Source organism: Ipomoea triloba, chromosome 5, assembly GCF_003576645.1.
Source record: "Ipomoea triloba cultivar NCNSP0323 chromosome 5, ASM357664v1".
NCBI lineage: Eukaryota > Viridiplantae > Streptophyta > Magnoliopsida > Solanales > Convolvulaceae > Ipomoea > Ipomoea triloba.
The window spans coordinates 4,996,146-5,015,323 of record NC_044920.1 but is presented as its reverse complement, the minus strand read 5'-3'; the positions used below and the strand labels follow the sequence as shown (position 1 = coordinate 5,015,323).

Sequence of the window (19,178 nt, the reverse complement as noted above, 5' to 3'; positions counted from 1 at the left end):
GTGGTGGGGGAGGATGTGTCAACTTTTGTACTAAACTGTCTTAACTCCTGTTCTTTCCCTACTGGCTTGAATGAAACTAATGTTGTGTTGATTCCTAAGAAAAACATTCCTAAGTACATGTCTGATCTCAGACCAATAGCTTTATGTAATGTGGTGTATAAGATTATGGCAAAGATGCCGGTGAATAGGATGAAGCATCTGTTGGATGGTATTATCTCGGAGTCTCAGAGTGCCTTTATCCCCAACAGGTTAATCACAGACAATATCTTACTGGCAGCGGAAGTGGGGCACTTTCTGAATAGGAAACAATGTGGCATGGTGGGATGGGGTGCACTGAAATTGGATATGGCAAAGGCGTATGATCGTATGTAGTGGCCTTTTCTACGGGGTATGTTGGAGGCCTTGGGCTTTAATAGTAAGTGGGTGGACCTGCGCATGCTTTGTGTTACTACTGTCTCGTATAACTTTCTAGTTAATGGGAACAGTAGTGGACAGGTAATTCCTACGAGAGGTCTACGACAGGGGGACCCCCTTTCCCCATATTTGTTCATCATTTGTGCAGAAAGCCTGTCTGTGCTACTCCAGAATGCCCAGGCCAATGGTTCAATTCATGGTTGTAGGGTTGCAAGGGGTGCTCCTCCGATTTCTCATTTATTTTTTGCAGATGATAGCCTGCTTTTCTTTAAAGCAAATGCCCAAGAAGCAGGAGCAGTAAAATTTTGTTTGGATTTTTATGAGGAATTATCTGGTCAGGCAGTTAATTATTCAAAATCCAGTATCTGTTTCAGTAAGAACACCTCTGTAGATGCAAGAGAAGAGGTGGCGGGGATTTTGAATGTTACTCACGCTCCAAACTTTGGAAAATATCTAGGCCTACCCGCCTTTGTAGGGAGAAATAAAAAAGCTGCTTTTACTTATATCGAGGATAAGATCAGACAAAGAATATGCTCATGGAATAAGAAACTTTTGTCTCAGGCTGGTAAGGAAATCTTATTGAAAAGTGTAGCTCAAGCTATGACCACTTTCTCAATGAGTGTTTTTTTACTCCCTGAGTCAGTTTGCCTGTCAATTGAAAGAACCATGAACAAGTTCTGGTGGGATTCTGGGACAGATAGAGGGATTCATTGGAAGGCGTGGGATAGGCTATGTGTGCCGAAGAAATTTGGTGGACTGGGTTTAAAGAGCTTCGTGCTTTCAATCTGGCTATGCTGGGTAAACAAGCATGGCGTTTTTTAACTATGCCCCACTCCCTTGTGGCAAGAGTTTATAAAGCAAGATATTTCCCAAAATCTTCTTTTATTGATGCTGAGATTGGTAGTTGCCCAAGTTTCTGTTGGAGGAGTATTATGGCAGCTCATGAGCTTATCTACGGAGGCATAAGGCGGAGAATTGGGAATGGAAAGTCAACATTCATCTGGGGTCACCAATGGCTCCCTGATGACGACAACCCAATGGTTCACACCCCCATGCCACCCCACTCAATGGTTCTCTTGTGTCTGGCCTGTTCGCAGAAGATTCTTGTTCGTGGGATCAGGCTATATTGTCTGACATCTTTTTGCCTGCTGATGTCAATCGTATATTAAAGCTGCCTATTTCCCCGGACTATGAGGACTCATGGTACTGGTATGGTGATCCAAGGGGCTGTTATTCCGTCAATAACGGCTACAGGAGTATTATCGGAGATTATGATGGTCCCCAAGTCAACTCTGGTTCATGGGTTCCACTATGGAAATTAAAAGTTCCTCCCAAGTGGAAGATGTTTCTATGGAGGGCTCTTAATAATATACTCCCAGTCACTACAAATTTGATCTTAAAGAAGGTGGAAGTTGATCCTTCATGTCCAATGTGTGGTCTTGTTCATGAAGACACAATGCATGCTTTAATTTGGTGTGACTTTTCACAATTAGCTTGGCATGAGTCACACATACCTTGTTCATCCATTGTTGGCAATAATTTTAATGATTGGTTTTCTAATATGTTGGTCACGTTGACTGAAGAGGATGCTTGTTTGGCAGTTGGGGTCCTCTACCACATCTGGCGGGCCAGAAATCGAGCGGTGTGGGAGCTCAATCTGCCGACGCCGAAGAGCACAGCAGCTACTGCGGCATCTACACTGCAGGCCTGGACAGCGGCAAACCTTCCCACTCACCAGCAAAACGGCGCCAATCCTCCAGAAGCAGCCCAATCCTCACAGCCGCCGCGGCCAGTTTGTTATTTCGATGCAAATTACAACCCGGTCACCATGAAAGCAACCTTTGGAGCAGTTCTGTTCGAGCCTGGAGGGGAGTTTGCAGCTGCCTGTGTCGGTCCTGTTCGGGACTGTTTTTCACCCCTTATAGCCGAAACTATTGCTTGCAAAGAAACATTGTTATGGCTTTTAAGTAAGGGAGTGCAGACAGTGGATGTTCATACGGATTGCTACCAACTCTGTAGTGGACTACAATCAATTCTTTTACTTGCTGTCATATTTCCCATGTTTCTAGATTAGCAAATGTTATAGCTCATAAACTCGCGGCATCTGCCGTTTCTCAAGTGAGCTCTTTGTTTTGGGACGTTGTCCCTTCGGACTCGATTTCTTCATTACTATAATCTATATACTCGTTGAGTTTGCTTTCAAAAAAAAAAAAAAAGTTTCTCAGCTTAGGGTGTGTTTGGAAACCCGAAAAATCATTTTCATAAATCATTTTCCGGGTTTTCAGTGTTTGGGAAGGCTTGGAAAATCCAGTCAACGGAAAATGATTTCGTTGACTGGGGAAAATCACCCCAATTTGGAGGAAAATGACTTCCGCCTAAAAAATGCGGAAAGCGGAAAATGACAAGCAAGCAAAGTCCTAGTTCGGCGGAAAGCAAAGTCCCGGAAAGCGGAAAGCATAAAGTCATTTTCCGACTTTGGTTTTCGCCGGAAACCAAAGTCCTACTCTGGTTTCCCGCCGAAAACCAGAGCACTGCTCTGATTTCCGGAGGGAAACCAGATCTGGTCTGGTTTCCGCACCAGACCAGATCTGGTTTCGATCTCCATCTGCTCTGGTTTCCGCCGGCGGAAACCAGTGATGTATGTTTTTTTTTTTAAAAATTATTATTATTATATATAAATAATATTACAAATATTTTAATATTCTAAATACAATAATTAAAATATATAATTATACAAAATAATCATTTTCCAGAAAATGAACCAAACACACAAATACAGTTTTCTACTCTGCAGCCATACACCGGAAATGAAATTGTTTTCCGGAAAATGATTCATTTTTCAGATGTCATTTTCCTGCTTTCCAAACACACCCTTAAGTCAAAGTGTCAGTCTAATTTTAAACTCTCAGAATCTCTACTTATTTTGAGGAGGTAAATTGCGAGTCATCTCGTCAATCTCCAACATTTTCAACCTTTGCATGTGATTGTACACTTTGCACACAATGGCTTTTATCATAATTTATATTTTAATTCGTACAAATTATTCATTGTTTAATTTGTATAAACTTCTCATATTAGTTTTATTGGTGAAAGAATTGCAATTTTTTGTGGGATTGGGTCTCATGACGAGTATATTTTGACTTTTTAAATTTCACAATTTTACGCTCCATACTAAATTTGAGAATTGTGTGCAGTTTTATCTAATTATACTATATGATTCAGAAAAATCTAACTCAATTTCATCTTTCAAACTTGAGATTTATTATTATTTTTACTAAAACGAAAACATCTGATATAGTTTAAAATGTCACGAATTCAATTCTTTCTAATACATTCTTAGTCAAACTCGTCTCACATGAATACATGATCTTCATAATGCAGTTTATCTTTTTTTTTTTTTGTGTTTATATGAACGAATCTTGCACAATACACACCTTTGAGTACTAGATGTAGGTTTCCCTCGTCACCCAAAACCGAAATAAAAATAAGAATATTTTGAATTTCTTTTTCTACTAAAATGGGAAACAACTTATTTCCAAAATGCCTTTGAATTAACTAGTGAAAGAAATACATGCCATATGCGTTTTACACGATTTTAACGAATTTTTGAAAAGTGCATTATCTGTCAAGATATGTATTTTTTTCCCAAATGTGTGACATAATATTAAAATTGTTTCACACACACACACATAATACCAATTGACTCGAAACACATTTTGAAAATATATATTTTTTTCATTTCAGTCCAGAATTTAATTTTTTATTTTCTTTTTGTTCAAATCACATCAAATGTTCCCATTTTAATCAAAAACCCTTCTAACTAGTTTATTGGTACAATGACTAGAAAAGTAACACTGATACCGTCATACAACAATTTGTTTGACCAATCAAAGTAGTTTTTGTAAATTGATTTATAAAATTTGATAAAATTACACAATTTTTAAATTTGATATAAATTTATCATTTAATTAAAAAAATAGATGTATGTAATATCAAATGACAAAAAAAATGGACCTTTTTCACTACTAAGTCTTTATATAATAATAATAATAATAATAATAATAATAATAATAATAATAATAGTAATAAATCGCATTATAATTCCGAAATAAAATGATTTCATCTTCAATGTTATCCAAAAATTATTCATAATAATTGTCTATTAATAAATTAGCCAAAATATAACAAGACATTCAAATAAAATTATACTCATTCATTTAACTTGAAAAGGATGGTAGATTGAGTGGAGCAGGATTTTCGTGGTCAAACCCGTCACACAGGATTAGGGTTAATATTTTTCCCCCTCAAAGTAGCATTACTCTATTCTAAATTCCAAAAGCACCACTGGAGTAGGGACATACAAGACAGATTAAAGAATATAATTTGTGGATCTTGAAAGCATCTATTTAAACTAAAAAAAATACATAATATTAAATATGAAATAAATTAAATAATTTAAGAATAGTAGTACTCAATTTTGGACTGATGCCATTTGTTCACCAACCCAAATAGGTGGAATTCTATCCCACTAAAGTATCAGCTCTGTGCCAAAATGAAGCATACTTTCACTTTCAAGTCAAACAACGCCTGCTAATGGCAATGCACTCAGCACTCTCACTATGAATTTCTGCATTCACCCTTTTTTGAAAACAGAATAAAAAATAAAAAATAAAAAATAAAAAGGCAAAAGGGTCAAATAGACCCATGTACTAACACTGATTGTTCATCCAGCACCATGAACTAAAATATGGCCCATCTAAGTCATTATACTCCTAATTATTTTTCATCTAGCATTTTTAGCCCATTTCTAACAAGTAACCCATATAATTTGTTGACATGAAAAAATAAAATAATAAAAAATGATGACATGTTATTTATATGAATGTTTTGGATGATTTTACCCTATTTCATTAATGAAGAAAATGATTTATTGCAATGAAATAGGGTAGAAATCAAAATTGTTATATAATGTTTTAATTATAGTGTACTGCACGACTGTGTATGTATAGTGGGATATTCAAAGTTGTTCGGCAATGAAATTCCATGAAAATCAATATATTTAAATTAAATATAATAACTTAAGATATTATATTGGGTAAATTTTATTATTTTTTAAAAAATAATTTAATTTTTATTTATCAATTTTCATGAAATCTCATTGTCGAATGACACAGAATACCCGCTATACATACACAGTACACGTAGTTGAAACTTTATATAGCAACTTTGATTTCTGCCCTATTTCTTTCCAAGAAATCATCCAAAAATACAATATCTTAAATTATTAAATTATCCAAAAATCTAAAAATATTAATTTATTTTTAAAATAAAATAAAATTTACCCAATACAATAATTTAATTTTTATATATCGATTTCCATGAAATTTTATTACCGAACGATAGTGAATACCCCGCTATACATATACTCATGTAGTTAAAACTTTATATAACAATTTTGATTTCTACCCTATTTTATTGCAAGAAATTATTTTTTTCATTAACGAAATATGGTGGAAATCATCCAAAACATCCATATAAATAACATGTCATCATTTTTTCTAATTTTATTTTTCCATGTCATCAAATTAGATGGGTTACTTATTAGAAATAGGCTAAAAATGCTAGATGCAAAATAATTATGAGTATAATGACCTATATGGATCATATTTTAGTTCATGGTGTTGGATGAACAATCAGTGTTAGTGCATGGGTCTATTTGACCCTTTTGCCAAAAAAAAAAAAAGAATATTCTTATTTTTGGGAGTAATTTATTGAATACTCAGTATTATTTTACTAGAAATAGCGAACAATTTTGTCTAATTACAGATATTTTCGACTAGTCAACAAAGATCATATACCTACAAATTCATGTCATCTCATTCACACTTCACAGTAAGAAAGAATGATGTTACACAGTCTTTCATGTTAAAAGATCAAGTATTGCAAAACTACAGTGTTATATATTTTTCATTTTTTCGCATTCACTCATAATTTTACACTTTATCTTCAAGAAGAAAAGAAAAGATAAAAATGTGATTAATCTTAACAATTGGATAATCAATGAATGAAAATATAAATAAGTTTTTCTATATAAGATCAGTAATACTAACACGTTTTGGCATACTAAAATAGATTTATTTAAGAGTATAATTCAACTTAAATAATTATTTGATCCTAAATTATAGGGTAATAGTGGACTCTATCTTAATATTATAAATGTCACCATTTTAATTTACTCCCTAAGAGTTCATATATCATTTTCGGTTTAAAAGAGCACATTGCAGCTGAATTTTGAACTTTAGTTAAACAGTTTTTGTGCTTGACCACATGGCAACAGTCAAATTCAGCTGTCCAAACTGTGGATGAAAGGAAGCATTATTCATTAATTATATATTGAGCATCAAATAATCAAATATTAGGCAGATGAAAAAGGTGTGCAGAGTCTCAACATTGGCAGCTAATAAATGCAATTACTTTTTAATGCAAAAGGGGGTGGTTTGGTTAATATAATGTCATATAGTACAGTAATTTTAACCCAAATTTGTACTGGGAGATCTGGTATTCTCAATTCAAATGTGTAGGACCATAAAAAGCACAAAAAGAAAACTCAAAAAGTACTAGTGAGTGAAATTATGCAAAATTTAAGTTGCTTTCTGATAGGAAGTCTAAGATCTTCAGGGGAAAATTGGTACATACTTGAGCAAAGCATAACTAGCAATTATAATTTTATAACAAAAGAATTTTTAAAAGAAAATTTGCAATCCAAAAATTCTTTACTTACCGCTCTCAAGTTGATACTTCATACTCGCTATCATCAGGTTCAACATCAACGATATCAGGAATGGAGTCCGAGTCATCATCATCTGATTCTTGCATAGGCTCCTTACCACCGCTGTCTGCATTTGATACCGAAGAAGAAACTTTATTCAGTGCTGAATCAAATCCATCATCTTTGCCTTCCAACATGTCACTGGCCGCAGCTTTTTCCAGTCCTGAATGGCTTTTAGTCAAAGGTGCCGTGTCACTTTCCATGGGATCTGATGCGCTGCTTCCTGAAACGAAAGCACCAGATCTAGCATGGTTTTCGGCATCTGCAATAGGAGCAGAAGTTCCAGCTTGAACGGGAGATTTCTCCCCGGGCTGCTTACTTGCTTCTTGAGAGTGCTGTTGGTCAAGCGTGGTGTTGTCTCTGTTTACCAAGTGTTCCACTGCAGAAGCAGCAGCTGGTTCCCTGAGTTGACTTCCCTCAGAAACCTTTGCAGCAGATGCATCATCACAAGGAAGGTTCTTTGATGATGGATCATTCAAGGTATCTGAAGGTTCTATCGAGTTACTTTTATCCTTAGCAAGGTCAGATGAAGGAGCTTCTATTTCATTTTCAATCCTTGTCCAATTTTCATGGAGCTCGTCGCCTTCTGACTCTTGCTCATCAGGTCCATTTCTTGATGCTCCTAAGTCAAAAGTAACAGTTTGTCTCTGGCCACCTAATTTCCTGCCATCCATAATCCTCTGATTTCGGCCATCATAATCAATGGGAGAGTGGTGATCAATCAATGGAAGAGCCCTTGGATGTATGAGCACTTCCAGTGTCAAAAGAGCATGTGCACAGAATTCAGAAAGTCTTGTTCCTGTTTCTTGCATTCCTGTAGAGACCATAGTAGAATGATTCAGACCATATATAACTCAATTAAACATGAAGGCTAACTTTGTAATTACACTCAAGCAGAGCTCTGCTAACCCTTCACTCTACCCGGATAATCTTTTAGGTCCAATTCTCTTGTTGGAAAATCCTTTCTGCCAACCAGAATACCCAGAATAGGTAAACTGTGAGGATATCCTGGAGATATTACTCCCCTTCAATCCTTTTATGTATAATCTGTCGTACTGTATGAGGTAAAAATCACTTTATACATTCTGCAATGATCCATTTCCACGGGAATTTGAAAAAGGATTTGCATTTAGTCCATTAACACTCAATTTAATAAATGCATTATACTGTTCATACTGCAGTAAGTCTATCTATTCAGCATATCAAACACAAGATCACAGACATGAATATGTGTTTGGATATGGCTCCAATTATGTCTTAAAGGTAAGGTGAAATTCATGACTCTTGTGAAATGTGCTGAACTAACTAGTTGTGTGTATATCAACCAAGTATTGAATACGCTCGGATATAGAGAGTTCAAAAATCAGAAGTGAATTCAATGCTTGAGGGCTATCTCTTAGGCTTGAAAAGGATTGGCTTTAAAGCAGAAGGCAATAATTGAATCTTATCATAACAGTACTGCAGGAATGAAAAATCCAAGAGGTCATATCTAAAAACAGAGTATCTATGACAAAATTGATGCAAAGTTTAGTCATGTCACTTGTAGTTAACTTTATGATACTGTATATTTTAAGTTAATCTATAGATGAAATCTTGTATACTTTGGTAAAGTAATATCAAGTCACCAGCATAAGATTGTAGGATCATTTCTGCAAAACCAAAGCATTACCTTTACGAAAAAGTTCAAGACCTTGGGCTAGATGAGGAGGGCGAATAGGTACAAGACATTGGGCTGCATTTGCTAACTGAACAAGACGAGGAGAAACAAGAGAAGCCAAAAGTGCATGTAAAGCAGCAAGTTGAAAATTTGCCCAGCTATCGGTTGGTGTGCCAGAAAGAAATATGCTTTTCTCTTCTATTGAAAATCCTACTTGGCAAGCACTTTTAGCAACAGCCAAAAGAAGGTTATCAACATTTGCACGCCAACTTTCAGATCTCCAAGAGCCACCCTATCGAGTGAAAACTAAAAAATCTGTTATAACAGAATCGTTTTACTTTTAATTTCTTTTGCATGTAAATGAGCTGGTTAGAGGTGGTGTGAGTGAGAGGAATCCAATGCTTGCTCATCACCCAGATTTTTATATCTAAATGCATGCAACATACAAGGGCACCAGAAAGATTGTGATTGTAACATACCACAGTTAGAAGAGCTTCCAATGCCTCTAGTGCAGCAATCTTCACAGATATCAGAGTTGAGTCCTGTTGCACTTTTACTTCTGTGACATTCCCATCAGGCTGGTCTTCATGAGCTCCCATAGCATTTGCATGCTTCCTTTTCCTCATGTTGGTCAGTGGCTGTGCCTCCACAGAGATCTTTGCATGATCACCAGGAGCCGTAGCCCCCTCATTTAAATCCATAGTAGCATTGTCAATAACTACCTCTGTCAAGTGTACTGCTATCCCTGCCATCAAATAAACAATGCCATCACAAACTATAAAAATCACAATGAAAGTGCTCCCAGCTCAATATATATTTCCAACAGTGTTCATTTCAGGGGCATTCATAAACTCACAAACCCCTGCAAATGTATATGTAAAGAATTTCATTACAAACTTAAGTCAATACAACTATTTTAAACATTCTTTTGGGAATCTGCTTTTTGGGCAGATGTCAAGCAAGATATAAAGCAAGGGAAACTTTTTATTGCCTGTGTAAATACATATCCATAGGTTGCCATTCTGGGTAAAAGTTTATCCATCATATCACAAGATGAAATATTCATTAACATGAAAGTGAGCATTGCATTTACATTTTTGTGGCAGATACATTAAAAGGATTCAAAAAAGCAGCAAAGCAAACACATCATCTCAAATATACATACCAACCCCCATCGACATTAACAGGACTTTCATTATTGAGTACAACTTTATCCGTATCTCCGGCAAAACACATCTTTGGAAATACTCTGTGAGCAGCCGTGCAATACCTGCAGCATGTGGTAATAATTGGCTGCAAACAAAATACAATTTGATTACTAAAGGTGTTAATACTCTCCACATAGATGGGCACCAATAGGAATAGTTAATGTAGATTGCAGTGTGCTAACTGTAATCTACATTTGGAGTACCTCTTCAATTGTTTGTTTCATGTTTTATAACTGTTTAGAAGTTGCATCTCCAAAAATTTACACCAGGTATAGAACTTGTTTGCTTCAGAAAGAACTTCATTCTATAGTACATCTATGATCTTCCCACAACACCAAAAATTTAATAGAATTCTATAACCTATGCAATAATAACTTTATAATTGGCATGACTATATCTTGATTCTAGAAGTCTACATCCCTTACATCAGTAGTCTATGAACAAAATTAAACCATCAACAAATTTCCTATATCTGGACTCCTTTATTTCCCAAGAAAAGTATTCATCAATTCTTTTTATGGCACAACTACTAGAGACTAGGACCAATGCAGAATGCCCAATAACAGAGAATAATCAGACTTACTAAGAAAGTTCCTAGTTTATGGGTGAATTGAGAGGAGAGCTATAATCACACCAAAAACAAAACATCGAATGTGAAATTAAAGTTCACCTGTGGAGTCCCTTCACAATAGCAGTGATGAGCTCCAAGCTGCCCAAATGCAGAACAGGGAGTTCCGAAAGAACCAATTCTTGTTTCATGGTAGTCATGAAAGAATATAAGCCAGAAGCTGAGCCATCTACCATCAGAACTCTCTTAGTGAGGTCTACTAATGAATGTACAGGTACAGCAACCTGTCAGTTAAAAAGGTACCCAATTTTACGCACTGGAGATAAACTGTATACTTTAAATCCCATGGTACCAAGGAAAAACAAATGTTCCAACATTCTTGGCAGATATAGAAGGTAAATGTAAACTTACTTGAACAGGGTAAGTACTAGTAAGCATGGTAGAACAACAAAGCATCAATATAGAAATTCGGGACATCAATTGATGTTCAGGCCTATTCATAGTCTCTGCTAAGATTTTTCTTGACGTATCTTGACCTCCTAGTAGTGGTGCATCTTTTCCTGGGGGAAGCAACAACCTCATGGCTTCATTATGCCTAGTCTCTGTACATAAAAGAAAAAGGGATAAGTTAAATCCTACAGTTAGTAATTGCAATGTCATGCTATATCCAGTAATTACCTGGCTCTAAACCTTGAAAGACATCATTTAGTTGATTATTAATTGTTAGCAAGATCTTCTGCATCATCAATAACCAGCTGTCCTCATCTCCTTTTGCCTTTGGAAGCAGTGCCAGACAATTACCTAGTTTCTGAAAACTAACCCAAAATAAATGTATGCTTTTGGCAACTAAATAACAATACAAGACAATGCCAAGATACAATTTTATTCTCTTACCCTCAACATACTTTGACTGCACTTCCCTGACATGAATTTTGAAACAACAGCAGATTCAACCTGCCATAATTACTTTATCTCAGAAAATCATGTAAAATGATAGGGAACTAAATGCAGCTCCATTGCAAGGCCTAATATCTTTTTGATAAGTAATGATTTGAATTAAGTAGCACCAAGGGGGTAACACCTAGATAAATTACATCAAGAGCAACAAAACAACAACATAGAAGTTTAAATCTATCCAAGAAGTTAAGGAGGGAGTGTTGATGGGATACCCACCCACTGGAAGCCCCAACATTGTGAATCTCAAAGAAAGAAGCACACTATACATAGAAAGGTTTAGGTAAAAGGGGAAGGAGAGAATAAAAACTCCTACCCAAAAAATAGGAAGAACAAAGATAGATTAAGAACCACTTGTCCTTGGAAGTGTATTCCCATATTACCACACACATCGTGCACAGATATAGTAGATCACCCATGCCATACCCATCATAGCAGCAATTTGACAATTAAAAATTGGTTTGTCAAGATACATGCTTCTCCTGAGTTAATTTCTATTTGGCAGAATATACAATTCTCTAAACTAGATTGCTTATTAAGAGAGTAACGATTTACATCGTTTAATCTTTTTATTTTTAAATTCTGGATAAGACTGATGGTTCTACATAGAAGTAATGCAATGCATAAGTATGCCACTGTTTTAGAAATTAACTGGAACACCAAAAAAGGTTTAAAAAATAGCATGTCAATAGTTTGAAAGGAAAAATTATAGCAAAATTGATACCAAACGTACTTCATCATAACATCTTTGGACAGAAGAAGGAAAGACATTTATTACTGTGCATAACAGAGAAATAGCTTCCTCCTGCAGATATTGCCTCAAAGTTAGAATCTTAAATTGACTTGGAATAATATAACATGTTACTAGAGGTATAAAAGATTTAAAACATGTACAACAAATATGAAGGCTAAATCATTAGAAGACGTATACTATACTGAAGGAATTCTTATAATGAAGAATTTAAGATGTTTTTTCACCAACCCAAACAACATCTGAGGTATCTTCATTTAGCAACTTCAGCACTGGTTGAATAACTTTTGTGGCATGCGACATCCCATCTTTCTTTGCACTAGTGAACCCACTCAACCTATTCAAGTAAATGCAACATGTTTATTAGTTATTTAGTTACGATTCAACACAGAGGCTGCATGAAAAGAAACTGGATTCTGGTTTGGGGGTTTGGGCAGAGTTATCAAAATAGTCTTAATAATGCGCAACACAAGGCAGTGAAAATAAAACTAAGATTCGTAGACTTTCAAACTACAAAACAAATTAAGGGATTAAATCGAGTATACTGTAATTTATAAAAGCAAATCCCACTTTAAAACAGTTTCTGGTTTATGAACTATCTCTTTGCAAAACTATTTAAGGATAATAGGATTTTTTTTTTTTGAGTACTACTGGCTCTGTTACAATTTAGTATCTGTTCATAGCTACTTTCTCAACCTACTGAAGCACAAAGAGTCAACAGTTGCCTCCACTGAGGCTCGAACCCACTCCCATCATCCATGTGAGAGTGTAAATCGGGACACCGGGTGCCGCTAGACCACAAGGTCTTTGGCATTTAAGGATAATAGGATATTGCTAAATAAAGCATTGCAAGCAATGGGAAAGGAGATCAAGTGACTAGTTACATGGTTCCATTTAAGGATTCCAAATCACAACCTTTTTAGATTAAAGTAATGCAACAGTAAGCTTCTTCTGAAACGTTGCAAAATGAGAAAGGCAATGTAAACTTGTTTTTCAATGTCGAGTTCAAAGAAAACAAACCTTGTAAACAAATCTGATATTGAAGCACAAGAAGCTGCCTTCACAAAGTGAGAATCTGCTGGGGACTACTTTAAATGACATACAAGTAAACCCTGTTAGATTTTAAGTGGTAGCCAACAATTCTTTATTAAACAATTTCTTTAGGAAAATATATTGATCACCAATTGCAATAAATTTTTCAGGATACCAGTAGAGAAAAATTAAGTTTTGTTAGCCATCACTATCTCAACCATCAGATCAGTGAATAGTTTTACAGTAGAGTTATAATATTTTGAAAGAAAATTAAGCTAATACCCCATAAATAAAAAGAAAAGAAAAAAACTTTCAGCAATTTTCCAAAGAGAAACAGGCTTGAATGCATGATAAGTTCATAATTTACTTCTATATCATAGAGACTACAAGTGAGGACATGTTAGTAATCATAATATAGCAATTTTATTAAAATGAACTTAAAAATTGAAGCTTGGTTCCAACTACTAAATGGTAGGGATTTTTTGTTTGTTTCTTTTTTTTTTTTGTGAAAAATATTTCCATTGATCTTTAGGGTTATCTAAAGAGTTTTTAAGTTCAGGCTGTTCAGCAGCTCTGTTAGGTACAAATATTTCAACCATTGTCAATACACATCATAATAGTTAGTATATAGCTCAATCAGTTCCACCTGATTCACTTGTCACATATTTAAAGCAATAGTGTCAATAAGAGCAACAAAGATACATTGCATAAACAACAAAAAAAAGAAATAAGGAATCCTGTAATATAATAATAATAATAACAATAATAACAATAATAATAATATTATTATTATAATAATAATAATAACACAACAGTATAAATAATGAAATTCACTGAAATCAGCTTGGATACCTGAATATATGATAAGAGCTTGATAAACCAAGAAGAGTATGAAGCTAAGAAACGCTCAGAACTACATTCTTGACAAGTCACCCCAAGCAAACATATCCCAGCCCAGCACTTATCTGGCTACAAGGCATTTGTAAAACCAAGAACACAATGGTTCAGATTAATCTCCCAATTTTGAAACTTCCAATATCCACATAAACAGGCGTATTAAATAGATCAAAGAGCGCCATAATTCAGATTAAGAAAACCCCATACACATATTCCAAAATATTCCATCATAAAATATTGATTTTCCATTTGATATATCATAAGATATAGAAATTCATATTAAAAAAAAAAAAATACACACACACACACACAAAACAAAAACAAAAACAAACTAACCTTCACAGGGTACAAGCATTGGTTTGAAAAATAGTACATTAAATTCCCTAATATTGACTGAGGTCATTGCTTAAAAGTTAAAAGAAACTCTTTCCACCACAATTTCAGGATTCATGGTTGTATCAGAACCAATATAGTCTACTGTGTTTACATTTGTATTTGCTCCAACTCATTCTCAACTCCACGGGGGCAGTGGCCCCTACTGAATTTTTATTTTTTTTTCTTGCTTTGATTGCTGAAGCTTTCCTGGGTAGGGAATTGACCAATTGAGATAAGTATTGGTTTAGAAGTGCCAAAACCTAATTTACAGACCCAAAATCAGGTTTTGGTGGATTACCAAAGGGTAAGTAAGTTGAATCCTAAAGATGGTCAACCCCCAAGTAATGATGGATTTATATGATCTCTAGTGCAATCAAATTCTCTAAAAAGGTTGTGCAAATTTATCTTTAAAAATTTTCCTTAAAAAAAGGAGAAAAAATATGCTATCATAGGTTTCAATACTTTTCATAGACAATAATTTCTAAAAATAATTAGTATACAACTACTACCTGGTGCATTTTTAAACTCTGAATTTTCTGTTTCTAATGAGCAGCATCTGACTTCCTTTGATTACCAATATAGTGAAATTTTTATTTTAAGATGTGTTCCAAGAGATCATCATAGTTCTAGTTGGAGAGATAGAACAAGAATGTTTTCAAGTCAATTTTCACCCCAATCAATGTTTTTTTCTGGCTCTGCACTGACTAGAAGCCACCCTTTTCAAAGAATAAATATGAAAGAACCGCACTTTTGTGCAATCATTTATCACATTAACGATCCATGCAAGCAAAAAGGGTTCAATGCAAGGAAAAAGAAATGTGTTCATGCAGTATTTGTATAACACAAGCTTCGTTTTACCATGTTGCTTGAGGCAAGATTGAGAAAACGTTTGAACCAGGCATCTACGGCAGATTTCCAATTATCAATTAACTTTTGATCGACGGAGGGTGCGGCAGACTCCGACAACAGCCGATGAGTTTTAACGACAGAGACAACGAAAGAGAGATCGGAAGGCCTCCGAAATGGATGCTTTTCGGTGGGAACATACTCGGACAATAAGGAGCGGAGCAGCTGAGGCTTCAGAGAAATATCGTTCATGCCCTGGATGTGATCAGAGGCCGCCATTGTAGACGAGGGAGAGAAGGGTAAAGAGGTAGACTAGGGTTTAAGACAGTGATAAACCCTGAGAAGGCTGCAAGTGTTCAATTCAGCTGGGGTTTTTGTTCCGTTGTGAAAATGGGTCGGATCACATTGCCAAACCCCGATTCGTATGAGCACTTGAGGATTTTGTTTGCATTGTAAACTTATAAATAATTAGGATATATTAAAATTTAATTGGAGATTGCACAATAAGAAGAACACAAAGTATAATATGTTATAGCATATTATTACACTAATATTTTTTTTAGTTCCAATTAGGAGTCTAATATTATTGGCTCTTATAATAATTGTATATATATATATATATATATATATGGGGCGTTCTAATGAGAACGGGTGCACATGAGAGAAATAAGAACGATCCACAGCCATACATGTGTCCAGATCAACGAATCAGATGTAATTTTTAAAAAAAAACGACGCGGTGAAATTTTCGTAAATAACTCAAACTTTAGTGCAAGTAAATGCGTTATACGTGCAAGTAGTTGGTACACATTTGCAAGTAAAAAGTGCAAGTAAAATCACTTACAAGTGCACCTATTTTCACTTACAAGTGCAAGTAATTTACCTGTTAACATTCGTGCACCTAGGTGCAACTAATTATACCGTTAGGTGCAACTAGTTATGAAGTTAGGTGCACTTAGTATTGATACTCAGTGTACATTTTACTTGCACTTGTAATACATTTTACATGCACTTTGTGCACCTATTTTCACTTACGAGTGTAAGTAGTTTACCTTGTTAACATTCATGCACATAAGTGCACTTAGTTATAATCTTAGGTGCAACTACATCTGGACACGTAAAGCACTGCGATTCGTTTTCAATTCTCTCTTGGGCGCACCGTTCTCATTTGAAATCCTATATATATATATATATACAAACAATAATGATGCTAATAGTCTGCTAGTCTACCAATAGTCATAACAAATACGGAGTAATATTTAGCCAATCTAAATATTCAATAGCACAACAAGCAATTCTGATTAGCAACCTTGTAAACCTCACATAATCACAGCATAACAAGAGACCCGTTTTGGATTCGCCATTCTGGGGTTTGCTTGAGAGCTCTGTTTCTATGTATGTGGAGTTGTGGACTGTGGAGGAGGTTCCCAGATTGCCTCATTTTTTTATAGGGAAAAGTGTCAAATCAGTCCCCTAAGTCAACCGGATAGTGCAATTGGCCCCCCTAAGTTAAAAAAGCTCCGATTAACTCCCCTAAACCGGTAAAAAAACTCAATTAGCACCTTTTGCTCCCAACCTAGCCGGTTAATGCTGACATGCCGCACACGTGGATTAATTCTTAGCCGGTTAATGCTGACATGCCGCACACGTGGATTAATTCTTCACATTTTATCCTAAGTGGAATTCACACGTGGATTAATTCTTCACATTTTATCCTAAGTGGAATTTCCTACTTATTAATGTGTGTGTGTGTGTGTGTATATATATATATATATATATATATATATAATGATGAATTAAATCCCAGGAAATCCCCAAATTAGTCCAGGAAACCCTTCTCACTTCCCGCACTCTACTCCGCTGCCTTCGCATGTCTACAATTGGACAATTTTCTCCAAATATCTCCACGGATTGACTTTAAACAGAGACTACGAACTTTAAAAGCTGTTAAAGAGGTATGAATCTATTACCTAGTACTAGTTAAGAATTGATTTTGGTTTCATTTGGGGAAAATTCGTTGGGTAATATGTGTTATGAGTGTTGAAAATGTTGATGGTAAAGTGGAAACATTGTATTACTCTAACCAATTTGTTGTTCATATGCTGCTGTGGTCCCCAAAATGCCCCACTTTTTGTGTTGTAAGAAGTGTGTGAATGATATGGGTCCCTCTTTGTAGTTGATAATGGAGACATAGTGTGTTGTTGTGGTCCCCTGCAATGTTTTTAATTTTTTCAACACAGATGGGAGATGGTGAAGGGCAAAAAGTTTATTCTGTTTTGCTTTTTTTTTTTTTTTTNAATGCTGACATGCCGCACACGTGGATTAATTCTTCACATTTTATCCTAAGTGGAATTTCCTACTTATTAATGTGTGTGTGTGTGTGTGTATATATATATATATATATATATATATATAATGATGAATTAAATCCCAGGAAATCCCCAAATTAGTCCAGGAAACCCTTCTCACTTCCCGCACTCTACTCCGCTGCCTTCGCATGTCTACAATTGGACAATTTTCTCCAAATATCTCCACGGATTGACTTTAAACAGAGACTACGAACTTTAAAAGCTGTTAAAGAGGTATGAATCTATTACCTAGTACTAGTTAAGAATTGATTTTGGTTTCATTTGGGGAAAATTCGTTGGGTAATATGTGTTATGAGTGTTGAAAATGTTGATGGTAAAGTGGAAACATTGTATTACTCTAACCAATTTGTTGTTCATATGCTGCTGTGGTCCCCAAAATGCCCCACTTTTTGTGTTGTAAGAAGTGTGTGAATGATATGGGTCCCTCTTTGTAGTTGATAATGGAGACATAGTGTGTTGTTGTGGTCCCCTGCAATGTTTTTAATTTTTTCAACACAGATGGGAGATGGTGAAGGGCAAAAAGTTTATTCTGTTTTGCTTTTTTTTTTTTTTTTTGCAGGGTAGTTGGGTGTTTTTTTGTTGTCCCCAACTTTGTACTTGAACCATACTCCCCTTTATTTTATTTTGTTTTTGTTTCTTGTCAATGGATCTATATGTTGCTTTTGTTGCTTGTCAATTTTATAGGGGATTGTTTATGACATTTTTCCCTAAAATTATAAGAGTAGTAGCAGTAGCTATGTCACTACCAATTATTGGGTGTGAGTGTATGCATTTCTGGGCTTAGTAAGAGCATTTATTTTGTGTGTGTGTATATATGATATATATCTATTTAGTATCACTGTATATATCTTTGATCTCAATACAAACACACTAGGGGAATAAATGGGAATAATGATGCATATATATACTATTAGCTAAATGGGAATAATGATGCATAATTTATGTTTATCATCAATCAAGAACAACCTTTGCTATTATATCATTTTGTGCATTCTGCATATAGAAGAATCTAAGTAGTCAGCGGTTCATAATTGAGTTATTTTAATCTGTTTATATGTTATTATTGTGGTCCACACTAAAAGTACATAATTATTTGTTTTTTATAGGATGTTTGACGTAGTTGAGTTAAAGATTCATCATGGAGGTAGCTTTGAAAAAAATCCAAGGTTATCATACATAAATAGTGAGGTAGAAGTCATTAATATTGACCCAAATAGAATTTCCTCCCTTCACCTAATGAAATATATTAAAGAAGACAGATATGGACAAGTAGTTGGG

The 19,178-nt window shown here is 35.1% G+C and overlaps 1 protein-coding gene across 1 annotated transcript; it reads right to left on the bottom strand.

The window, feature by feature from the left end:
• Positions 1-7,035: 7,035 nt before the first annotated feature.
• On the bottom strand, positions 7,036-15,907 carry LOC116021230 (proline-, glutamic acid- and leucine-rich protein 1). Its single transcript, XM_031261845.1, has 13 exons — positions 15,544-15,907; positions 14,266-14,382; positions 13,402-13,466; positions 12,613-12,718; positions 12,364-12,435; positions 11,571-11,630; positions 11,355-11,484; positions 11,088-11,278; positions 10,779-10,960; positions 10,066-10,193; positions 9,380-9,645; positions 8,913-9,192; positions 7,036-8,057 (listed from the first exon to the last, which is right to left on the bottom strand). The coding sequence occupies exons 1-13, from the start codon at positions 15,808-15,810 to the stop codon at positions 7,201-7,203; spliced, it is 2,721 nt and encodes a 906-aa protein (XP_031117705.1). The 5' UTR covers positions 15,811-15,907; the 3' UTR covers positions 7,036-7,200.
• Positions 15,908-19,178: the final 3,271 nt, after the last annotated feature.